Source organism: Ochotona curzoniae, unplaced genomic scaffold, assembly GCF_017591425.1.
Source record: "Ochotona curzoniae isolate NIBS_2020 unplaced genomic scaffold, NIBS_Ocur_1.0 scaffold_4506, whole genome shotgun sequence".
Taxonomy (NCBI): Eukaryota; Metazoa; Chordata; class Mammalia; order Lagomorpha; family Ochotonidae; genus Ochotona; species Ochotona curzoniae.
Genome location: NW_024467119.1, coordinates 10830402 through 10853670, shown reverse-complemented (window position 1 = coordinate 10853670; position 23269 = coordinate 10830402). Strand labels below are relative to the sequence as shown.

General features: G+C 42.2%; 1 protein-coding gene across 24 annotated transcripts in view; it reads right to left on the bottom strand.

Moving 5' to 3' along the window:
• Positions 1 to 23269, bottom strand: part of ADGRL3 (adhesion G protein-coupled receptor L3) — a 472380-nt gene that overhangs the window by 145386 nt on the left and 303725 nt on the right. For 16 of the 24 annotated variants that reach the window (XM_040966525.1, XM_040966524.1, XM_040966523.1 and 13 more), the window contains 3 exons: positions 11098 to 11400; positions 6430 to 6533; positions 571 to 756 (listed from right to left, as the gene is read on the bottom strand). In XM_040966525.1, coding sequence (XP_040822459.1) covers positions 571 to 756; positions 6430 to 6533; positions 11098 to 11400 — 593 coding nt within the window. The remainder of the gene's footprint in view (positions 1 to 570; positions 757 to 6429; positions 6534 to 11097; positions 11401 to 23269) is intronic. The other 8 variants (XM_040966529.1, XM_040966533.1, XM_040966532.1 and 5 more) reach the window with 1 other exon arrangement.

Below are 23269 nucleotides of genomic sequence, written 5' to 3'. Positions count from 1 at the left end.
ATTGCAGGCATTTTCACTGCGTGCAATTTGTACTTATAGATATACACATACATTTTCATATTTTTAATGATATTGATGTAAATTTATTAGTACTTTAAAATAAATGAAGTAAAAATTGAAGCTATCACTTGTTCCATGATTTTTTTATTTAAGTAACATTAAATAGGTTACATTATCTCACTTTAAAATCACCTGTATTAAAATATCACCTTAATGCTAATTTCTATATTCCTGCTTAATGATTAGATACTCGTTATTGTCAAATGTTTTAATATGCAGGTTTGAAAGAAAAAAAATAATTGCTTTAAGCTACATTAACCAATTTTGTTAAAAATTAGCATAAAAGAAACAGGACAAAGGCTGTTGTTCTGGACGATAGAATTGTAAGCTCAAAAAATGTAGGGTGACATTATGATTTACTATTTTTAGGATAAAAGCCAGAAATATGGATATAGAGTAAACTGACTATCCATCCTCTTTCAAATGCTCTGACTCTCACAGGAAGCATCAAGCAAGGAAGTTTCCCTGACTGTGTTGCAACCCTAAGGACACATTAACCCAGGTCCTTACCTTGTTTAAACTGCGGGCAGCACTGTCCTTTCCTCCTGGCGTCAAGTTCCTGAGTTGCACATCCAGGAGGCCCACCAGCTGGTCCATGGCGCGTACTGAGTAGGTGATGTCCCCGGCATTCAGGTGGTTCCTTGTCTGTTCAGCCAGCTCTCTGGCGATGTTGGCAGCTGTCTCTCCAGATTTCAGCTGTGATTTTGAAACAGTAAAAAGGATGGAGTGATGGTCTCTGACGACGATTTGTTTTTGCAAAGTAAGTTTGAATCACCAAGTTGAATTACTACACTCCTATATACTACCCAGTTTTTCTGCCAACTGATGTTTTCGTCAAAACCTGACTTTACATGCATGTGCTCAGACAGCTCCTGTAAGAAATGCCTAAAGGATGCTCACTCTAATTATCCAGCTAGGTCAAACCAACGTCTGAGGTTTGTGCTACGGTTTTTTTCAGTGAGTTTCAAAACTGGACTTGGATGGATGGATTTCTCATGAGAGGGAATGGAAAAAAGGAATAAGCTGGGACATGGGCAGAGAAAGCCTTGTTTGGGGGACAGCACTGGACCTGGCACACACACAAGGAGCGGACGAGACAGGATGAAGATTTTGGAAACTGTGTAAAGAACAAAGAGGAACTGCCAAGGAATTCAACAGGAGTGGTCCAGTTAGGTTTGTATTTGAAATTAATATCAGGAAAACAGGTCAGAAAGCTTAGGTGAAAATGAAAGGGGCATGAGGCGATGAGAAGTGACTGTGATGGTGGTGGATTAAGTGAAGATCTGACACACCTCGGGTCTCACTGGCTTAGGGAAGGCAGTTATGGAGAGGTCTGAATGCCACCCTGGGGGTTCTGGCTGATGGAACTTGATGGTGGGCGAGCACTGTAGCTTCTACTCAGGTCAGCTCCACCATGCCCACCTGCCTTCCGCCACCCTTCTGTCCCCAGGTTTCTGAGGTGACTCTGTTTCTAGTCTTCAACCTTTATCTGTCTCACTGCAGTCATGGTGGACAACAAGGAAACTCTCCCCGCCATCCCGACCCCTTCCTGCGCTCTGCAGTGCACAGAGGCAGGGTGGAAACCGTCCGTCTGTCCGTGTACTCCAGCTTACCAAAACCATTTCATTGAAAGAAGCACAGACAAACTTAAACATCTTGTGAGCTGGTGAAAAAAAGTGAGGAAAAAATGTCTGTGCTGATATGGCAGGATTATAGCTGAAACCAGAATGCGGGAGGATTCAATCATGGATTCACTTAGGGGCAAAATGACGACAGAGACAACGATGCTTGCATTGGAAGTCATGACACAATAAAACCATTTTTCCCTGATACCAGCTTTGAGATTTTGCAAGATTTCCCACATAAACTATAGACACTTGCAAACAAAATACTTCTGACTACAACAGGAGGTAGGATAAATAAGTATCAAGTTATGGGCATAGTGATCTCCAGTAAAATTATGAACAATTTCCTTTCATCCTCTACAAGTTCAAAGGAAGTTAAAATGGGGAAATTAAGATGCAGCAGACAATTCAACCTGGTCTTCCAGGCAGAAAGCTGACTTATTTTGTATTATAAAACAATATCATTTCTAGAAATCTATGTTCTTCCTATTTGGAAAATGGAATAACCTTGCCAGTAGTTTGCTATGAGTCACAGGAAAAAACCACAGGAGAGGACAGGCTATTCCCTGCCCTGGGGCAGATAAGGCCCTCCTTTCCCCCTCTAGCAAGAAAAACAGGCTGTCCCCTGGGGCAGGTCAGACACTCCCTTTCCCCTAGAGCAAGAGAAACAGGTCATGCCCTGGGGCAGGTCAGGACCCCACTTTCCCCACAATTGTTTGACTAGATAAAGGTTCAGGAAGCCAACCTCTTTCAGCAGGTATGCCACTATCACTAGGAAGCTATTCAGTATGATAACACCATGAATTCTTTAAATGAAGATATGTAAAATCAAAAATAACTCTTGAAAAACTAAGTCCTCCACAGGTCTGTGAGTCAATTTATTGGCTTTGAATAAAAGCTGAAAATGGTAAAATAGTTGGGGAGGGACTCCCTGTCTTTCCATCCATCCATCCACCGTTTCTCCTCTGCCCGTTTCTGCATTCAGACATCTTCTCCCATCCAGAACCTTCTCTTCTCCCATTGACGAACTGTACAATTTTTCCTTCTTCCTTCCCATGTAAGTGTTGCTTTTTATTAAGTCCCATCATTATGAAAAGTACTCTGACATATCTGTAAATAATTTCTTCACTGTATTCCGACCTTAAAAAAAACTCTGTTCTCCTACCGTAGGAAAAAGTACTAAACTTTTGTCACACAGAATGTAATCTTTAACTGTGCTAATGTATCAAAAAAGATCAAGAATCTTTGTCTGTTTTTCCCCTGTGGCCTGATTGCTGAAGAAGAAACCATAATTCATTTTTAAAGAACATGCAAATTAAACTTGCTATTTTGACTAGATAATGGTCAAATGACTAAAAATAACCATTTTGATTCTTCAATTTGTATATGAATGCTGTTTATAGTGAGCAAATATTATTAATAAGGAAATGACTGCTTATGGGACAGCATTGTGGCACAGCGGGCTAAATGCTCCAGTTTAATCTAGTTCCCTGCTAACACACCCGGGGAAATGGTGGCAGATGGTCCAAGGGCCCCTGCTACCCAAGCTCCTGGTTCCTGCCTCTGGCATGGTCAGTGCAGCCAACTGAGGAGTGGACCGGCTGATGAAATAACTGTAACTGCACCTCCCTCATGTTTGCCTTTCAAATGAATAAATACCTCATTTTTTAAAAAGAAAAGAAATTAATACTCAACCCCATTTTACAGTTGGGGAAATAGAGATCCGATTAAGAATGAACACCTACCACTCTCAGTTCTCCAAGTTGTCAAGCCACTCACTTCCTTTGGGCACTACAAAGCCCAGAGGGAGGCTGCTGAAGGTGTATGTCTTCCCAAAAACCTGGCTAAAACTTGAAACACAGCCCTCTGAGTGGGACTGACAGGATCAAGTGGTGGCAGCCTGTGGTTGGCAATTAGATCCTGAGGGTCCAGCCCTGAGAAGCAGGATTGGTGCCTTATGACAGAGGCACCAGAGAGCAGGCTGACCCCCCTCCCTGACGGTGGCAAGGCACCACCCTTTGAGCCAGGGAGGAGGTCATTACCAATACATGGAATCAGCCTGCAGTCTGGTCTTAGAACGCCTCAGACCCAGAGCCACAGCTACGGGAACGGCATGTCTGTTGATCCACTGGCCCTCCACTCTGCAGGGTTTTGTTTCTGCAGCCTGGAAGGATTGGGAGGCTGGGCCCCTCCCTTCAGGCTCACAATCAGGAGGAGTAAACCACCCAGCTTCCATGACAATCACCTTTCAACTGAATGACAATTGCCATAGAAAACGAGGGGGTGGTATTTCTCCAGCAGGTTCAGGAGGAACTAAAGTATTACCTTTCTTTAAAAGTAAGAAATGTACAAAGTGACATTAAGGGAAAGAAAATGAATGAAGGATGAAGATAATTATTTCACTTAACTTTTTCAACATGGCAGAAATAACTCAGAAAAATGCAGTGAGGGGGAGGCGGTGAGGAGAGAGAAAAGAAGATGGAGAAAGAGGAGAGAGAGAGGGAAGGAAGGCAGAGCAAGAGAGGAAAGAAAACATCAGCATGAACTGGTTCTTTTTTCTGCTAGTTCACGGACACCTGGTGCCTTCCTGCAGTCACAAAAAGCATCCTCCTCTCCAGCTCCTGGCTGGGTGTGGCCAATGGATGACTGGGCAGGTGGCTAGAGGAAGGAGTCTGGGTGAGCTCAGGTGTATAACGCCTTAGATCTCTCTCTGATAGGTCTCCTGAGATGAGGCTGTGTTCTCTGCTTCCCATTTTTGGTCTCTCCACCTGGCATCCCACACACCCTGGGCAAGAAGCATCTCTCCCTATCAGCTCTTGATTACCTCTGTGCAGTCTGCCTTCACTGCCCAGTACCACTGTGTGTAAATCCTGCTCAAATGTTCCATTTGTTTGTGGTTGAGACTCTGGGACTGAGACAAGTGATGGAAGAGGATGGATGCTGTGAAAGGAAGATGCTTTGGGAAGGATGGAGAGAAAATATAGGCAAATAGCTCTGGGACTTACAGATTTTCTGCTGAAGGCTTACAATGCTAATATTTGAAAGTGGTGGAGCTTTGTGGTAAAGAAACCTGCTCCACTCTCCTCTATCTTCAGTGAGTCACATGAATGTTTAAGAGACACAAGCAGGTAAAACAACGAAAATAGTGAAGAGAGAGAGCATAGGTGAGTGGCTATGGACACCCAAGGTGACCACCTGCTGTTTTCCCAGGATTGTGTTCCAAGAAGGATCCTGCCAAAACAACAGCTCATGTACTCATGTGTGAGCAGGAAGGGGCTGATTCCAAATGTTTCCTGGTACAGCATTCAAGATTTCATAAATTTACGAGTAGCCCACCTATGATAGTATCTTAGATTCCAACTACCTAAGCCGTTTAATTTTAATATAATTACCACATAACATAATTGTATAGATTCTCCAGAATGAAGCAGAAAGCTCTGGAAGAACAGGATGTATATATGACAAACCACAAACACCCCCATCTAAGAATCAAATGGGCAACAGCTGTCTGGTGTTTGAAAGGAATTAGCTCTTTTGTCCTAAGATTAGCAGGGCTGCAGAGGAAAGAAAGGAATTAAATATGATTATCAACTGAAGTTGCTCAGCGATTTCTATAATGAAACAGTCCAACCACGTTCACAAATCATCATGGAAATACTGAGCTTTCTAGGTGAATTATGGCTGAATTTATATGAACCTCTGGGCCAAATTTCTAGGGAGCATTTAAGTTGCTACTGTAAAAAAATACACTGCTGATCTCTTCATCTGATCACACCCACCAAGAGTTATTTGCCCTGGGGTCTGGATGACACTGTCATAAAATCAAAGGAGGTAAAAATGGTGGCAGAGAGCCTGCTGCAGCCAGAGCAGCATAGTAATGGAGAGCAACAAGTGTGCAGATGCATATGGAAGAGGGTGACGGGAGTCCGCAGAGCCACCATTCGCCCGTGATTGAGGGGAAAGTGATGGCTGTGGCTCATCTGTTAAACGATCTCCCTGGGTGGCTGTGGGTGGATTATTAGACAGTATATTATTGAGGATGAGCCTGGTTAAAAACAAATAGAGAAGAGAGCAAGCGGCGGAGACAAGCTTTTAGTGAGGCAATCATCTGTAATATTTCCCAGGAAAAATCTCTCCTGCAAATTCCTCGGCACAGCTAATGTGCCATAGATGGACCGTCCTTTTTAGGAGTGTGTAAATCCACAGAAATTGCGATAATAAGGATTCATCCCACGGCCCAGTTGGCATCAGTGCATATCTGCTCTGCGTCTGTAATGAAATCAATTCAAAGGCCCACAGTGCATTAATAGTAAAAATGTCCAACATATTGCAACCCAATAAGCCTTCCAGATCTGCATCCAGAATGCTGCTACACATGTGCATACTTCCAGCACTGCTAAAGGATTGGCTCAATATTCCAAAGGCAGACTTTTTTTTTCTTATTATTTGCACAGGAAAAGCCTTATGCATATATGCTGGATGGATTTGCTCACTCAATATTTAATACCTTTTGGACACCCATATCTGCATTCCACAATGTCACAGGAATGTTTGCTAGGAGCATAGTCATTATAATCAGTAGCTCCTGACCTAGAGGAAGTTCATGGGTATGTTCTTGAAGCCAAGTGTATTGCTGAATTACTATTTAACAATTATCATTTGGTAGAAATACAAGTACCAGAGGCAGTTATCCACATGGGAGAACACAGGTTGCAAAGCTTCCCTTGCTGGTCATGCAACTCACCTTCTGTGTTATATGATTGACCCAAGGAGATGAACAGTTGCTCAGGTCAGGTCCTTGGGGATCCCAGATCCCATCAGGCGCAAGGCATAGGTAAGTAGATACACCTAGGGAACCAGGGGAAGACAGCTGTTGGAATATTCACAACATTTTTCTCAGAGTGACTTCCCATTTGTGCTGTGTAAATACGAACAAATATAAAAATCGGATGACTCAGTTGAGATCATGTTTATAACACTATATGTACTTGGCACTAGAGAAATGTAGGGGAACAAATCAGAATATTGTTTATTGTTAAATCACCTGCTAGAAAATCACCAAATGATTGCTTAGCCCAGCGTGACGACTCAGTGGCTAAGGCCTTGCCTTGCATGTGCCAGGATCCCATATGAGCTTCAGCCTCTGTCCTGGCTGATTTACTCCCCATCCAGCTCCCTGCTCATGGCCTTGGGACTCTGAACCCACATGTGATATGCAGAAGAAGCTTCTGGCTCCTGGCTTCAGATTGGCTCAGCTCTGGTCATTATGGCCACTTGGGAAATAAACCAGTGGACGGAAGCTCTTTCTGTATCTCCTTCTCTCTGCCTTTCCAATAAAATTAAATACATCTTTAAGGAAAAAAAAGAAAGAAAATCATGAAATGATTTTTGACATGATTTGCTATAAGTCCATACAATAACCAACTTCTTGAGGAACATGAAAATATTTCTGTTATTCTATAAAAGTACTTGTCTAAATGGAATTCATCAGGTATCATTCTGTTAGTATTCTTAGATGCTTTGTCATTGGTAATACTAATGTTGTTTAAGAAAAAAAAAGGCTTTTTCCTAGAAAAGGTCAAATATTGGTACAGTGTCCCAAATTTTATGATGTGAGAGTAGTTGAAACAGTTACGGGGAACCGAATTAAAAGGTAAACTTAGTTTGGTATAGAAATATTTGAAACCCATGCTTTCAAGGTATCTTCAGAAAGTTCTTGAAAAAGCGTAACACAAAAAATGGTATACACTGATTTTAAAATTCATATATCAAAGTAAACCTCTTTAAAAAAATAGACTTTAAAAATATTTATTTATTTGAAAGTCAGAGTTGGAGAAAGAGAGGCAGAGGTACAGAGAGACAGATGCTTTTCATACTCTGATTCTGCAGGAGCCAGGTGCTTCATCTGGATCTCCCACATGGGCAGCAGGGACCCAAACACTTGGCCACCTTCTGCTGTCTTTCCTAGGCCATGAGAAGAAAGCGAGCTTATAGGTAGAGCAGTCAGGACACGAACAAGCAAGCATGTGAGATAATGAAATAACCCATGTCAGGCCCTCAACCTGTCAACCTGTCCTTTTAAAAAGGTCTTTTTTTGTTTTTGGATGATGATGACATAGTAGAGATGGATTTAAAAGTGTCTTAATCTCTTTCTTTTTCTTTCTTTCAATTTTTCTCTCTTCCTACATCCACCTTTTCCTTCTCTTTTTCTATCTCCTTCCTCGCTCGTCCCCACCATTCCACTCCCCAGATGCCCATAACAGTTGGGTTAAGTCAGGAGCCCAGGATTCACTGTGGTCTCCCAGGTGAGTGGCTGTGACCCAAGTACTTAAGCCAGCATCCTGGGCCTCCTAGAGGGAGACTTAGCAGGAAGTGGAACTCAACTCCAGGTCTGTGACATGGGACGAAAGCCACAACAATGGCAGCTTCACCTTGCCTGCCCCAATACACATTTTTGTCAAAGATTTTAATTTGAAAACCAGAAAAGGACAGGAAAGCTTTCTCACCCACTGGTTCTCTCCCCACATGTCCAGAGCAGCTGACAAATTAGCCAAGAACCTGGAGCCCCATCCAGGCATTCCAGAAGAGTGGCAAGAACTAACAATGTGTACTGCCCGTGCAAGGCGCTGGAGCCTGCAACTGTGCCTGCCATCCAATGCAGGCAGGCAGGTGCACTGCCAAACGCATGTCCCTAAACCAAGCAGCTTTTAGTTCTACTTTCCGAATATTCTTCTCTTTGAAGTCATGGGAAGACAAGAAGGCATCCTTATTTTTTATAAAAAGTACATATTTAATTATTTTTTTCCAGAAAAAGATTGGAAAATATTCTGAAAGCTGCCATGCCTTTGTTATAAAGAGGGATAATATTTACTTCTGAATGGCCTGTGATATTTGAATTAGGAGACTATCTGGGACTTGAATCTTTGTTCTGTCCCCTTATTTTCACGCCACAGTTCCCTCATCCTTATTTTGTCTTTGAATGGATTACTGTTCGTAGTTATTTGAAATGCAGAGTGACAGAAAAAGGGAGACAGAGACCAGAGTTACGCTAACCACTGTTTTATTCCTCAACTGTCACGATGGCTGAGGTTCTGTTAAGCTAAAGCCAGGAACGTGAAACTCCACCTGGGTTGTGCACGTGGGTGGCATGGGCCCAGGTATTTGGGTCATCTTCTGCTGCCTTCCCAGGCACATTAGCAGAGAGCTGGAACAGCATCCAACTGGTGCTGCAATGTTGGAACACCAGGTGGTAGCTTAATTTACTGTACCACGATTGTTAAGTTCCTTGTCCCTTCATCATTAAGTTAAAAAGCCCTGACTTCAGACATCTGTTGCAAAGATTTGGGGATTACTTTACCTAAAAGCACTTTGCTCTTCAGAAATATGCCACTATTTTTCTGGAATTGGGAAGAAGCTTTTTTTTTTTTTAAGATTTATTTATTTATTTATTTGGAAAAGTACATTTACAGAGAGAGAGAGAGAGAGAGAAAGACCTTCCATCCACTGATTCAGTCCCCAAGTGACCACAATGGCTGGAACTGAGCCGATGCAAAGCCAGGAACCAGGAGCTTCTTCCAGGTCTCCCATGCAGGTGTAGGGTCCCAAGGCTTTGTGCATCCTCCATTGCTTTCTCAGCCCACAGGCAGGGAGCTGGATGGGAAGTAGAACAGCTGGGACACACAAACTGGTGCCCATATGGGATCCTGGCATGTGCAAGGTGAGGCCTTTAGTCACCAGACCACAGCACTGGGCCCTGGGAAGTTTTAAAGCACGCTTTCTAAAGGCCTCACAAGCTGTGGTAATACAGCTTGGTGTCAATGTCCATTCTGGGAAACCTTGAATGATTGCAACACCTTCTTCACTACTTTCTCCTCCCTCCTGCTCTCCTCTGTTCAATGACTTTCCAGCACACACAGCTGGCAAACGAGCCAGTACCTACTGCCCAACTTTCCAGCTGTGTTAACTGCAACTCCCCAACTGGCAGACTCCAGACTGAAGCACGTACAAGGACAGCACCTATTTCCTCCAATTGGAATTTCCTTTCCCAGTCTTTGTACTGCCCCTGCCAGGGCTTGGCACTGGTTCCTTAACATGCAGGTGAAGCCTCGTTCCTGCAAACTCTCACACTGAGCTCCGTGGCGGTGACATCTCCTGTGCCTGGTTCCCAGCTGCCTGCTGCCGCGCACCTGGGAAGCCCAGTGACAGTGTCAGAAGTGCTGAGACCCTGCCAGCCACGCAAGAGCTCAGGATGGAGGCCCAAGTTCCTGACTGCAGCCTGATCTGGTCCCATGTGTGCAGGCCTTTGGGGGAGTAATCCAGGGGATGTACCATCTCTCTAACTAACTCCATCCCCCTAACACATCTGCCTTAAAAAAATGAAGTGAAACTAAATTTTAAAGAAGTATTAGGTTTTGGTGTAAAGAATTTTGAAACTCATACCTCATTTTTTTTCATAATATTCTTTCTCCATGAACTTTTTGAAGACTCTCCCCCGCCCCCAAATGCATGGACTTCACAACTTTTTTGTTTTGCATTTTTAAATTCTATTTTCCAAGACAGTTTTAAATTGCCCCTATACCCTGGAATTGGAATGACATAATCGTATTGAGACATTTTCTTAAAAAAAAAAAACTAAAAAAAAGCTCCTTATCCTTAAAAAAATCAAAATCAGTGATATCTGTTCTGTTTTTTGTTAAAGCACAGATTTTCAGGGAAGAATGCAAACCTTTTCTTGTTTTTCAAGTATTATATAGATGAGTGTAGATTTAACAAATCAGGGTAATTATGCCTTTAACTTGGAAACTGAAAAGACTGTCATTTAGGCAAATGACAAATCTTGTCAGTAACACTGCGGGCAGGGATCTGTGTGGTTGCGTTGTTGTTGTATTTGCTGCTAGGGGAGACAGCGCGGGCCAGAGGGAGGGCTGCTGTTGTCAGCATGCTAAGAGCTCCTGGCTACCGCAAGACAACATGTTAATGGTATCATCGAACCATCTTCTTTGTTCAAGTTTACACTGTTTCAGCGATCTTGTGAGACAAAAGCATTCAACCTCATTTTCTGCAATTGGTTACCAAGGTAGGTGACAGGCAGGAGACCAAGTCCCAGCAAGCAAGCGTCTCCTGCTGGGTAGCTAGTGCACTGCAGGGGCCAACACCTGCCGCCTGAACCTGCCTTGACCCTGAGACCCACCGCTCAAGCAACCAAAATCCCTCATATTCCCCAGAAACCCTCAACTGTGGCTTCAGATTGCATTTTCCAATTCTGGGTTGTCACTCTGCTGAATTCAGCCTTCACTCAAAAGCAAAGTAACACAATATGTAGTAACTTAAGGAAACACACACACAGCAAAGTGCCTTTAGAAATGAAACCGAAGGAAGCACATATGTTTAGCTCCGCACTGCCTGGACGTACCGATGGTCCCCGCAGGGCATGGCTGCTTGGCTGTCTGGCCTCGACGGGTCTTGAACCACATGATTTCACGGGCTTCTACAGCCTCACAGCTTTCTTCTGGAGCTGGCATCTGGGACGAGGCTGAGGGAAGGTGTGTGGTGACGTCATCCAGCAGCTCGAGCGCCGGAGATGGGGTGCTGGTACTCCGGTTCCTCCTGCCAGACATGGACGGCGTGGTACTCCTGCCTGGGCTCCACGTCGTGGTGCGAAGGGTGGTACTGGTGGTGGTGCTGCCCATGCCCAGGGGGCCTGTGGTGGAGATTCCTGAAAGAAAATGCAGAAGCCGTCACATCCATTGCCTGATCACAGGAGGCTCTTGGGTACGCTCAACATTTTAGACAGCACTATTCTTTCCAGAAAGATTATTTTTACTGGGAAGGCAGATCAGATTTTACAGAGAAAAGGGGAGACAAAAATCCTGATCACTTCCAAAGTGAACAAAGGGTTGCAATGGCCGAAACTGAGCCGATCCAAAGCTAGGAGCCAGGAGCTTCTCCCAGGTCTCCCATGCAGGTGCAGGGTCCCAAGGCTTTGGACCATCTTCTGCTGCTTTCCTAGGCACAGGCAGGGAGCTGGAAAGGAAGCAGAGCAGCCGAGACACGAACTGGTGCCCAAATGGAATCCCAGTGCTTGCAAGGCAAGGTTTCAGCTATTAGGCCATTGCACCAGGCCCTGGATGGCATTTCTATAGGACAGTTCAAAAAGCTGAAACACTGTTGAGGTCCTTGACTGAATTCTCATCTGCACTGTGCCCCAACTCAACCAATACCAAGGCAGCAGAGGGCCGCATGAGTGCCAGCACAGTCGTCTGACCCCTGCCAAACACAGCTTACGACCTGCTCTTCTCCACTCAAGTCAAAGAAAGAAAACTCACAGCAAAACTTAACCCCTCGGTAAGCTGCTTACTGCTCACAGCCTTTGTGACAATTAGAGGATTAAAACTCTAAGCCCTCTTGTAAGAATCTTCAAACTTGGAATGGGAAGGAAAGGATCCATAGAATACGCTCCTTTCACATGAAGTACAGGACTTTTAACGGGGCCAGGGAGGACAGGCCTCCACGGCAGCGAATAGACAGCCACGGCGACACCCACACCCCATACTGTCCTGTCTTCTTCATTTCCAGCTCCAAGACTGGAATCTATGCTCAAGTTCTCTGGCTGGCCATCAGTTGCAGGGGCCTGGCTCTATTCTGATGCAAGATAACCCAGGTGTTAGCAGCTGTCTGGAGCCCCGTGATGACCCCAGAAATTGGCTAGTCGGCCTACTTCCCTTAACTCAACTCTGCTGCCCTAGAAGAGGCCTCAAGTGCATCCTGGTGTACTGGCGTAGCTAAAGCTTCCAGAAGCCAGAGTAGCGAGGGCAGGGAATGGGGCATTACTTTGGAGAGCACTGAATCATCGGCAGGATGCTGTTGGCTGATGGTCCTGCGGTTTCTGAGCTTTTTTGCAGTCGTCTCAGCCTTCCTCCTCTTTCTCTTGATGTGAACAGCCAAGTTCTGTTTCTATGTGAAGTTCAGAGCAGAGACAGACTCCTGCTTCCCTTCCTCCTGCATACACTCCACGCCCACACTGACAGGTCCCATTGATTCTGTCTCTTCTCTTCCTTTAATTTTAAATCCAGCTTTTCCCCGTCAATCACAGAAGTCAATGTTCAGCCCATCATGATTAACAGATGATGGGAGCTGCATTTTCAGTGTTTTGCTATTGGAAGGCATATCAGGAGAAAATGTAACACTACTGTTGCAAAAACCTTTTGCAAAGTTAAACCTCAAGATTCATAAAGTAAAATCATTTACCTTGAACCTCTGTCACCATCCAAGCATACAATTTAATAATTTGTTTTACAATATTAAGTGTGACCAAATGCTTACAGGTATAAACAATAAGATATAACTACTATAACACTATTACATAAACTGAGTGAAACACTTCAAAAAGAAACTAAATATTTGTACTAATAAGAACTAGCTTACAAATCACATATCAATATGCTAATACTGGGATGATGAATGATTCTTTTTGACTTCATAGTACTGGAGAGAGTGGAAAAGCTATAGTTAAAAGTCAACTTTGAGTATTTCTCTGCTTTCAATTTAAATTATGCCAATCCTCATTATTGCTTTTGCAGGGATAATTCTGAGTAACTTGTCTTTTTGAGAGGGACTATAATCTGATCATTGATAATGAGCTATGGTTCTTCTTTCAAACAAAGCATCACTGGTTCTTGTCTTTTCCATTTGAACATGCAAAAATGAAGACTTAACAGCAGTTACCTGTTATTAATCTCTTGCTCAAATTAACTTGCTCAGGAAATCTCTGTACTACAGTAAAAATCAGGTTTATTTTTAACTGGTTTTCAGCTGTCTTCCTTTTCTCAAGAATGACAGGCGCTGCAGCATGCTTTCCCAGCACATATTATTTGAATCAGCATGTGACTCTGGGATGAGATAAGGTTTGTTCAGGAATCTTGATTGCTATGATAAAACCACATGGCTGCACCTGGTGAAGGATGGCTACCCAGCTTACTGTCTCAGGCACCTACATCACACACTAGGAGCAATGGAACACTCCCACCCAAGCTTTGCTCTCTGGGACTCGAAGGCAACAACTTTGAATTTATCCAGTTTGCATAGACCTTTTATACAGAAAAGACTTTTAAAGACTATGGCATCCTACCAAAAAGCATCCGACAATGAAGTGTCATATAACAGAAATCAACATTCTCCGTTTTGTCCCCACACCCCCAAGTTACCCTACAAAACCAATCTCTACAATCACAGAGAGGTCCTAGACCTGCATTGAAGCACATTACTCTCCTGATTAAATCCTTCACTGGCTTGTGTCTGCTCTCCAAACAAAAGCACAACTCCTTTTCTGCAGGCTTGGGCCTCTTGACCAGTTTATTCCCTCAGATGATCTACATAGTAACTTGTCTCTGAACTCTTTTCTTTAGGAGCTGTCCAACTGCACCAGGTCTTCTCTGCACACTATGCATAATTGGCTAACTCTGTTGATTGTCCAAGGCTGAGCTTGGATACCACCTCCTGATAATCTGGGTTATACACTAGCCTTGGTAGATTGGGAGTGTCTAATCAACTTCTGTTATTATGCTAATTAAGAGTAAACAGAACCCCAGGCAAGCAAGAAGAACTTCAGAGACAGGTCAAGAAAGCAGAAGTAAGGACCTTTTATAAAAGAAGGGAGAGGTTCAGCAGAGGGAAGAAGCAAATGGGACACCTAAGAGTCCTATACTTAACAGACCTGATGCAGTTGCAAGAAGCCACGCCGAAATAAGCCGGGAGAACACACTGGCCTCCAGTTTCCCTCAAAGCAACACGATCTCAAAACAACCACATTTTAAACAAAGATACTGTGATGAAGCACTAGCACTGATACAAGAGATGTTCAAGAAGCTTCATTGGTAATGAAATACACCGGCTAGACTGAGTTTAATACAGACATCCTAATGTGAGAGATCAATACAGAACTCACTTCCTTGGAGCCGTGCCACAGAGAGATGTCTACAAGCAGGTCATCCTACTCCATTTGACTTTAAGCCGAATAAAAGTCAATGTTAAAAGCTGTCCCTGATTCCCTGTCCTCAGCCTTCCATTTATGCTTGGTAGGGCTCCCAAGGGCTCTGCTCAGTGCCAACTTTTGGCAGAATAAGTGCTACTCATAAACATGCTGTACCAGGCGCCCAGGAAAACACTCATCTTTTTGCTGTCTGTTGGGACGAAGCATCTAGATTCGCTGAGGAGTCACAGATGGGCAAAAACTCCATCCCATATTATACAATGTTAAGAGTGCCATGGACCAGCGCAGCAGCTTAGCAAGCTAATCCTGGCATCCATAGTGTTGGCATTCCATGTAAGCACCGGTTCGAGTCCTGGCTGTTCTACTTCCAATCCAGCTCCCTATCACACCTGCTTTTGGATTGGCTCAGCCTCAGTCACTGTGGCCAGTTAAGGATTGAACCAGTACATGGAAGATTTCTTTCTCTCCTTGTCTATCTGTAAACCTGCCTTTCATATAAAAACAAATAATTTTTTAAAAAAGGAGAAAAGAGTGTGCCTTTTTCTCCTAGCAAGGGAGAAGTGAAATGACACGTTCTCAGCATTTAGTGTTATTATGTCTTACCTAATGATAAATAAAACTGTTATTTTAGAAGCTTTTTGTGGCTGTGTCAGTATTGTCTAAAAGTAACTAGGTCTGAATGACTGTTAAGATACAAAGGGTACTTCATAGTGTTGCTGGAGGGGCTGTTCCCCTTCTGATGCAGCTTCTTGCTAATGGCCTGGGCAAAGCAATGCAAGAGGAGCTAAGTGCTTGGGCTCCTGTCACTCAAATGGGAGACAGACGAAGCTCTTGGCTTTGGCAGGCCCAGGGTTGGCCACTAGGGAATGATCCAGCAGATGAAGATCTCTTGTTCTCTCTGTTTCTCTTTCTGTGTCTGTAACTGAGTTTCAAATAAACAAGTAAATCTTGAAGAAAGTTAGTCAAAATGTATTATGAAAAAAGTGAAGGTTTCAAAGATCGTTTCAAGTAAAATAAACATCTTTATTAGCTATCTTTTCATGAACTTTTGGAATATCCTTATATAATATTTTACCAAAACTATGCAATTTTCTTACATTGTGTCACAGGTAATACATATTTACAGAATAGGATTTTCATAAAAATGACTAAATACATTTCCATATTAACATTGTTCCTGATAAACTTATTTCTAAAAGAAAACATTAAATTTTTGTTCCTTGAAATTTATTCTCAAGAGCTTTTTTTATTCTTATGATTTTATTTTATTTTGTTTGAAGATTTTTCCTTCATCCTGCCTTGAAAAAAATTACTATTTTAGATGTAATTCCAGGAGGTGGTTTATACACGAACAGAAAACAAGCTACCAAGATTTTCAGAGTACCTTACATTTTATAATGCATTTCTTTATCATTATTATTTCATTTACAGCAATCAAGAAAATATCAAAATTATATAGGTAGGAGTATATACATATAATATATATAAATCCCTAATGTTTAAAATGAGAAAATACATGGTTAAATAAGTAGGCCATCATCATACAAATACAAAGTTGGTATTCAGATTTCCATGCTTTCAATGCTTTTCTGTATTAATATAAAATTAATATAAAATACACTCTACAATCTCAATATAAATCTCACAAGAAATATTTATCTGGTACTCATAAAGCACTTAGATTTTTTCCTGATTCTCCTTCCTTTTTCTTCCTTTCTGCCTGAAATAGATCCCTCCTTTTATGTTCACAGATGTCCCCACTCTAACCTTTCTCTCTGTTCACTGCCTGCCAACACACAGTATTTTGGCTGACTACCGTGACATTTCCTAATCCCCATCCTCCTGGGGTTCAGTGGAATCCAAGGTCAATTCCTGAAGGTCTGCAGTGAGCTTCCCAAGGGCCTGATGGAGGCAGTAAGAGAATCCAAAGCACAACGACACCGCCCGTGCCTCGGCTGCCTGTGCGGTGCCATGTGGAGGAGGAGGAAAAACCAGCCGTTGATGCAGCGATGTGATTACAACCAGTTTTGTAAAAGAAGCATTAATACTACCGGTCATGCAACTATCTCATTCTTTTCAGAGTTCATGTATAAGTTTGCACTCTTGCGATGGGGAAGTTCCACAGGACATCAGCCATGAGAACTTACATTATTTTTGCAATTTGATCCATTTACACTTTTCTGGTTCTTGCATGGCTGGGGTATTCTGCTTTTGTAAATGGAGGAAACTTTCAATAAACAGGACAGTATAATAGCCTTATCTTGTAAAATAATGAGCTAACATATGAGTTTTGGAGGCACATTACTAACTTATCTGCTATTTACCATGCCAGAAACTGTGCTAATATTTCAGATATGTGTTCCAGCTTGGTTTAAAAAATAACTTTCAGGCAGGGGTATTTATCTTCCTGTTAGAGATATAAGAAATCAGTCAATTTTTCTAAGCATATGTAGCTGGCATGATGATAGGGCTCAGTCTAATCCAGGTCTATTCAATTTTTCTCCTGTCACATGACAAAATTATTGTTTTAATTTACAAAAACATAACCCACACTTGTATGCAAATCTTTCCCAGCACTGCTGTCACACACTTAGAAGAGGTGCTCTGTCCCAGGCCTTTTGGGAACTTAACGAAGCACTTCTTATGGCCAGGAAATATTCTGACCTATTAAATTCCTACCAAAGGTCTATGAATAAATATTGTTAAGAATCTTAATTTTACCAACAGACAACCTGAGGACATTCAGTAGTAATTGTAAAGGTTGTGAGTTCTGAAGTGGAACAGATGGCCAAACTGGATACTCTTAAGACTTTGTAATTCAAACTGCCCGGGAAGACATTTATAAGTAGTAAAGCTTGGATTTCAATAGCCATAGTTTGACTTCAGACCCATGAGTAGCATATTATCTGATGAACTAACAAAAGTGCATACTGGTCGGATCTTTGTTTCCTGACACAGGCTGGTTAGGTAGGAAGCAGGCCTACTTTGCCTCAAAGGTTGGAGGCTCACAACCCAAGACGGGGCAATCCTAACAACCTGGTATTTTGCAAGGTGTTGGTTGATGGGATTTGTGTAGAGGAATCACAGCATGTTGAGCAAAGAAGGAGAGAGAGCATTCTAGCCCAACTTGGCTTTTATAAATAATCCTCTTGTGGGGGCATGCCCCGGTGGCCAGAGCACCTGCCCATGGCCCACACCCTAGACACTATATACTAGGATGAAGCCTCTATACTCCTTAAAATCATCAACTTAGAACTTTTGTGTTAAAATCTCTACATGATTAGGGAGCCAGATTATGTGCAAAACAGCGAGCTGGAAGTAATTTTAATAATCAGAGCATGGAACACATGATACGCATAATGAGAATTCGGCTCTGAGAATTATTAGTTTATCCCATCCATATTTGTTAGCTGACTACCACATGATGGGTGTGTAATTACCATGTTCTTCGAGCATTTTACACTTTCTCCAAAAGACTTTATGGGATCTCCCCTGACCCCAGACACAGGGGAAAAAATGATGATATTAGTGTGGAAACAATGGTCTTACCCACTTTCCTGTAGCCCTTGACCCTTTGTACCCTAATCAACTAAGTAAGATTATTAAAAAAAAAAGACTTTATGGGAAAAAGCCACCAAAAATATAGAACACAAGAAGAGAAAAATGCAATCATGATTATTTGTTAGCTATATATTTGCCTTCCATTGTTCAATACATATCAACTTGAGAGATTTTTTTAAAAGGGGAAATCAGGAGGATATTAAAATTAATGAAATATGGTAGTTCTTTTGAATAAACAAATGCTATGAAGTAGCCCTCGTCTCGGACCTTCTCCAGCAGCTTCTGCATTGTCCATGCTCCCTGCCGATCCCTAGTGGCAAACCTACAGTTCACTATTCTAGCCCACAGGGACTCTGTCCAGCACTCATATCCCCACACATTTATTTTCCTCTGCTGAAGATTCAAAGTATCGTGTATTGGTTACTTCTTCAGACCGCCTTCTCTTGAAAGGGCTCCCCTGTACATGTAAATCTAACAGAACATTTCTATTTTTCTCTTGTTAAGCAACACTTGTATTTAACTGATAAAGAGATCCAACTAACAAACTCATGTAAACATTATGGGGCAGAGGAAATTCTCTTCCCCCAGCCCTGCACATACCAAGACCATAAGTCACTAAATTGGTATTCATTTAAAAATATTCCTTACAACCAACCTCGCTGCTCTTGTTTCGTCACCTCTCACACCACCGCCATCTAGTTACTGGAATTGATGCCTAATGTTTTAGTGACTTATATCTTACTACTAACTCACAGATTATAATTTATCAGTGAAGATAAAGGGATTCTTGTGTTGGGTGTGATTTAGTTATGAATAAATATGAAGGTAAAATAAATTTGAGATAAATAAAGTTATCTTCAATGTCTGGATATGAAAAATGCCAAGTGTATACTGAAGACAAGCCAATAATTTATTCTCCAAGCTTTTTATTTCTAAGAAAGCAGTTTTAGTCACTTTGATCTACAGCAGATGCTTGGAGAAAATTTATATGCTTGTCTTTTTCACATAAGGTAAGGTTTCTAAGAAACAGTTTGAATGTGAGGTCCTAGTTTGGGTTGGCAACTGTTCTTATCTTGTTTAAGTTCAACACCAAGTTTTCATTAGATAAACAGGAATAAATATATCTGGATATAGAAAATCTGCACCAGTGGGGAATGCTAGGGTGACACAGGACACCTCTCCTGTGGCATCAGTAGGGAAAGTCAGGTGACTGCCCCGTCTGGGAGAAAGGAGCTGGGCTCAGCAGGGAGCCCCTCTAGCCACAAAGGCCATCCAATCTTCCTCATCAGAGGAGGGGTCAGTAAGCGACTCAGCTTTTCCAGGACTTTCAACATTAAAAAAAAGGAAGTAGAATAACTGTCTTCCATGGCTGATAAGTTCAAGCAAACCATAGACACACACATCTTTTCTGAATCAAGGATCATCGTAACAGGCTAGAACCCTGACAGATAAATTCAGCCATTTGAATTGGAACTTGGCCTGAGTGCCAAGTAACTTGAACTTTCACTATTTTCCACACAAATACACTACCAGGCATGCAGTAAGTACTCAATCAATGCATGACAGATGGGCCTGGTACAGTAGCTTAGTGGCTAAACTCCTCACCTTGCACAAGCTGGAATCCCATATGGGCACCTGTTCTAATCCCAGTAGTCCTGCTTCCAATCCAGCTCCTTGCTTGTGGCCTGGGAAAGCAGTTGAGAATGGCCCAAAGCCTTGGGGACCCTAAACCTGCATAGGAGACCTGGAAGAAACTCCTGGCTCTTGGCTTCGGATTGGCACAGCTCTGGCTGTTGCGGTCAGTTGGGGAGTGAATCATCAGACAAAAGATCTTCCTCTCTGTCTCTTTCCCTCTCTGTATATCTAACTTTGCAATAAAAATAAATAAATATTTAAATAAATAAATAAATGCATGATGGATGATTGTTAAATAGTTGATTTAATTTAAAGATTTCCTAAAGAAAATTTACATACACTGTCATCTCAATTACACTGATTTTGATAGGTGAGATTTTAAAAAAGCTTATCATCCTCTCCATGTTAAATCTTATAAGACTTTAAAATCGTGTTACATAATTCTTAATCACAGTATCAAAAATTATACGCCAAGAATCTCAAAAAGGTACATATTGCTATAGATAGCACTGATTCCTAATTGCAAACACTTTCTTCCGGATTAACGAAGCACGGGGCGAGGGTTTGGATGTTAGTTGGCGTGGTGATACTCTCCAACACGCCCACGTGTTCAAGGCTCGTTTCTCAGGGTAGAGCTGGTGGGAGGTGGTGGAGTCAGTTAGTGGTGGGCCCTGAATGTCCTTAGGTCCCAGCGTGTCCTCTGAAGGCAGCTTTTGACAGAAGGTTGTTACAGACACTGAGTCAGGCTCTGCTGCCTTATCTGCTTCCTGCCTGGTCACATGCTCCCTTCTAACCAGATGCCAAAGTAAGGGAGACTGTGGAATCTTATCACCAAAACTACCAGTAAATCCATCTTTTTTCTTCATGGAGTTAGCTATCCAGATAGTGAGGTGTGATACTGCAAAGCTGAGGAACACAGAGAGGTGCGGTCTAGTTTGAATGAATGACTAGCTGAGTATGACGCCAAAGCATTTTCTTATATAGATTTGGGAACATCATTTTGAATATTTATCTAAAAGGGCAATGCTTGTAACCAGTTGGAAACTTAGTGGCTTTTCCTCATTCACTTAGGAGATAATTTATTTTCTTCCTACAGCAATGGCCAACTATGCCTACTCACCATTTTTTAAATTACGTGAGTAATATAAATTTCTCCCACTTGTGCTCCCACTATTAACTTTCAAATCGATTTTTATCTGTTGAGAGGCAGAGAGACAGAAAGGCAGTGACACAGAGCTCTGCCAGTGGTTCACTCCCCAACTGCAGCAACAAGCCAGGCTTGGGGCACGCTGAAGCAGTGAGCTGGAAGCCTACAGTTGTGTATCCCTTGGGGGTTGGGATGCTGGTGGTGGTGGCATCTGCTTAAGCCATCACCTGCTGCCTCTCAGACTACAAATGAGCAGGAATCTAAAATCAGGAGTGGGGTTGGGATTACAATAGGAGATGCAGCCTTAATTGTTACACCAGACTCTTTCCTCTTCACTCCTCATTGTTTTCAAGAGAATGGAGTCTTGCCTTTCGTAAGTACAGTAAATGGATCAAAGAAGCAAATTGCTTACGGAAATCTGCTCATGGAATCAAGCACAGACTCAATTTTTTTCCTGTAATATGAACATATAATATGTATTCAGTAGCATTAACATTATAATAGAATTCAATTTATCCCAATGTACACATTTTATTTCTGATATTTCTGAAGAGCCATAAAACAGGTGGATCATCTCCTGCACTTACATGATAAGAACAGTAGATATAAAAGCAAGAAATTCACTGATAAAACTTCCTTTTTATTCTACTATCTCTGAGGACTCTAAACATGACCACTAACTTTATTCAAAGCAACTATATATTTCAGTGTGAAAAGCTTTTTATTCAAGAAAGCATAGTATAAATAAAGGCAAAAAGTTTATTGAAAATCACTTGCTGACTATAAAATCTCAGGTCTTCTAGATGCTTGGAAAACTAGAGATTCAGGTTGTGATAATCTTTTTAAAATTTCACAATAACTTTGGAAGTAAGAGAGGGAGATGGTTGTGCACTAAGTCAATATTTAGTTACATAAGAATGACATGTCAGAAAGACCAATCAATTGTGGAGTAGGAATTGTGAAGGTGCATTGCTTTGGGTAGCAGGAACTGACAGGGGTTTCTACCTACAGTGTAACCTCTTGGAAGCACAGGCTGAAATCCGTGTAGGAGATGTCAGAAAATTGCATGGGGCACGTGTATCCAGAGTTTTTACACAAACCACAGGAACACATAGATTCTGTCTGTTTTACTTGGCAGCAATCTTCAGTGTGTTGAACAGCATGAGACACATAGTGGGCACCCAAATAACAGGGCTCCATAAATGCACTGAGCCATCAGCAACCTTGCCAAAGGCCACAAACTCACGCCCAGAAGCACTCAGATGGGATCGCCCCACCTCTTCACCACTGTTCTCTTTCTCTCTAACCAAAGTCTGTTCCAGCATGGTAGCCTTTCAAATAACTGTATTTTGAAAGAACCAGAGACAGGAAGTCAAACAAGTAGAACGAAGAGTTACTTCACCCGGTTCCCCTCAGTGATGATTTGTACTTGGTAAGAAACCATCAAAGCCAGAAAACAGGCATTGGCTCATGACTGTTAACTTGAACATAGCCCGTATTCTGTTTTCACCTGTTGGGGCTCAATTATACGCTTAGGCCTACCCCACCCTCAATTCATATATTGAAATTCTAATCCCTAGTATGCCATAATGTGATGTAGAAATAGGACTTGAATTTTTAAATTTTTTAAAGATTTATTTATTTTTATTGGAAAGACAGACACAGAGATAGGAGAAGAGACAGAGATGAAGATTTTCCATCCAATCATTCACTCCGCAGGTGGCCGTAACAGCTGGAGTTGTCCAAATTCAAAGCCGGGAGCTAGGAGCCTCTTCCGGGTCTCCCATGTAGGTGCAGGGTACCAAGGCTTTGGGCCGTCCTTGACTGCTTTTCCAGGCACAAGCATGGAGTTGGATAGCAAGTGGGGTCGCCAGAATTAGAACCAGTTCTCATATGGGAACCTGGCACGTGCAAGGCAAGAACTTTAGCCACTAAGCCACCATACTGGGCCCAAATTTTTAAATTTGTGTGTATATTGTGCTGTTCCCTTTACTTTAAAATTTATTTTTAAATTTTAGTTTTAATGTTCACATAGTTGACAAAGATGTACAGCCATAATGACCACTGACTATGGTGGGAAGGGTTGAGGCATGGTGGAGGGTGGATGAGACAAATGCTTCCTGTTTTCCTATTTTTCCTATATATGGGGGAGATGGAGAAGATGGAGAACTTCTCTCAGCTGCCAAACTGCATCAGCACCTGGGGATGAGGGAAGTTCATTTGATGTCTTCTTAGATACTGCTATGCGAAGAA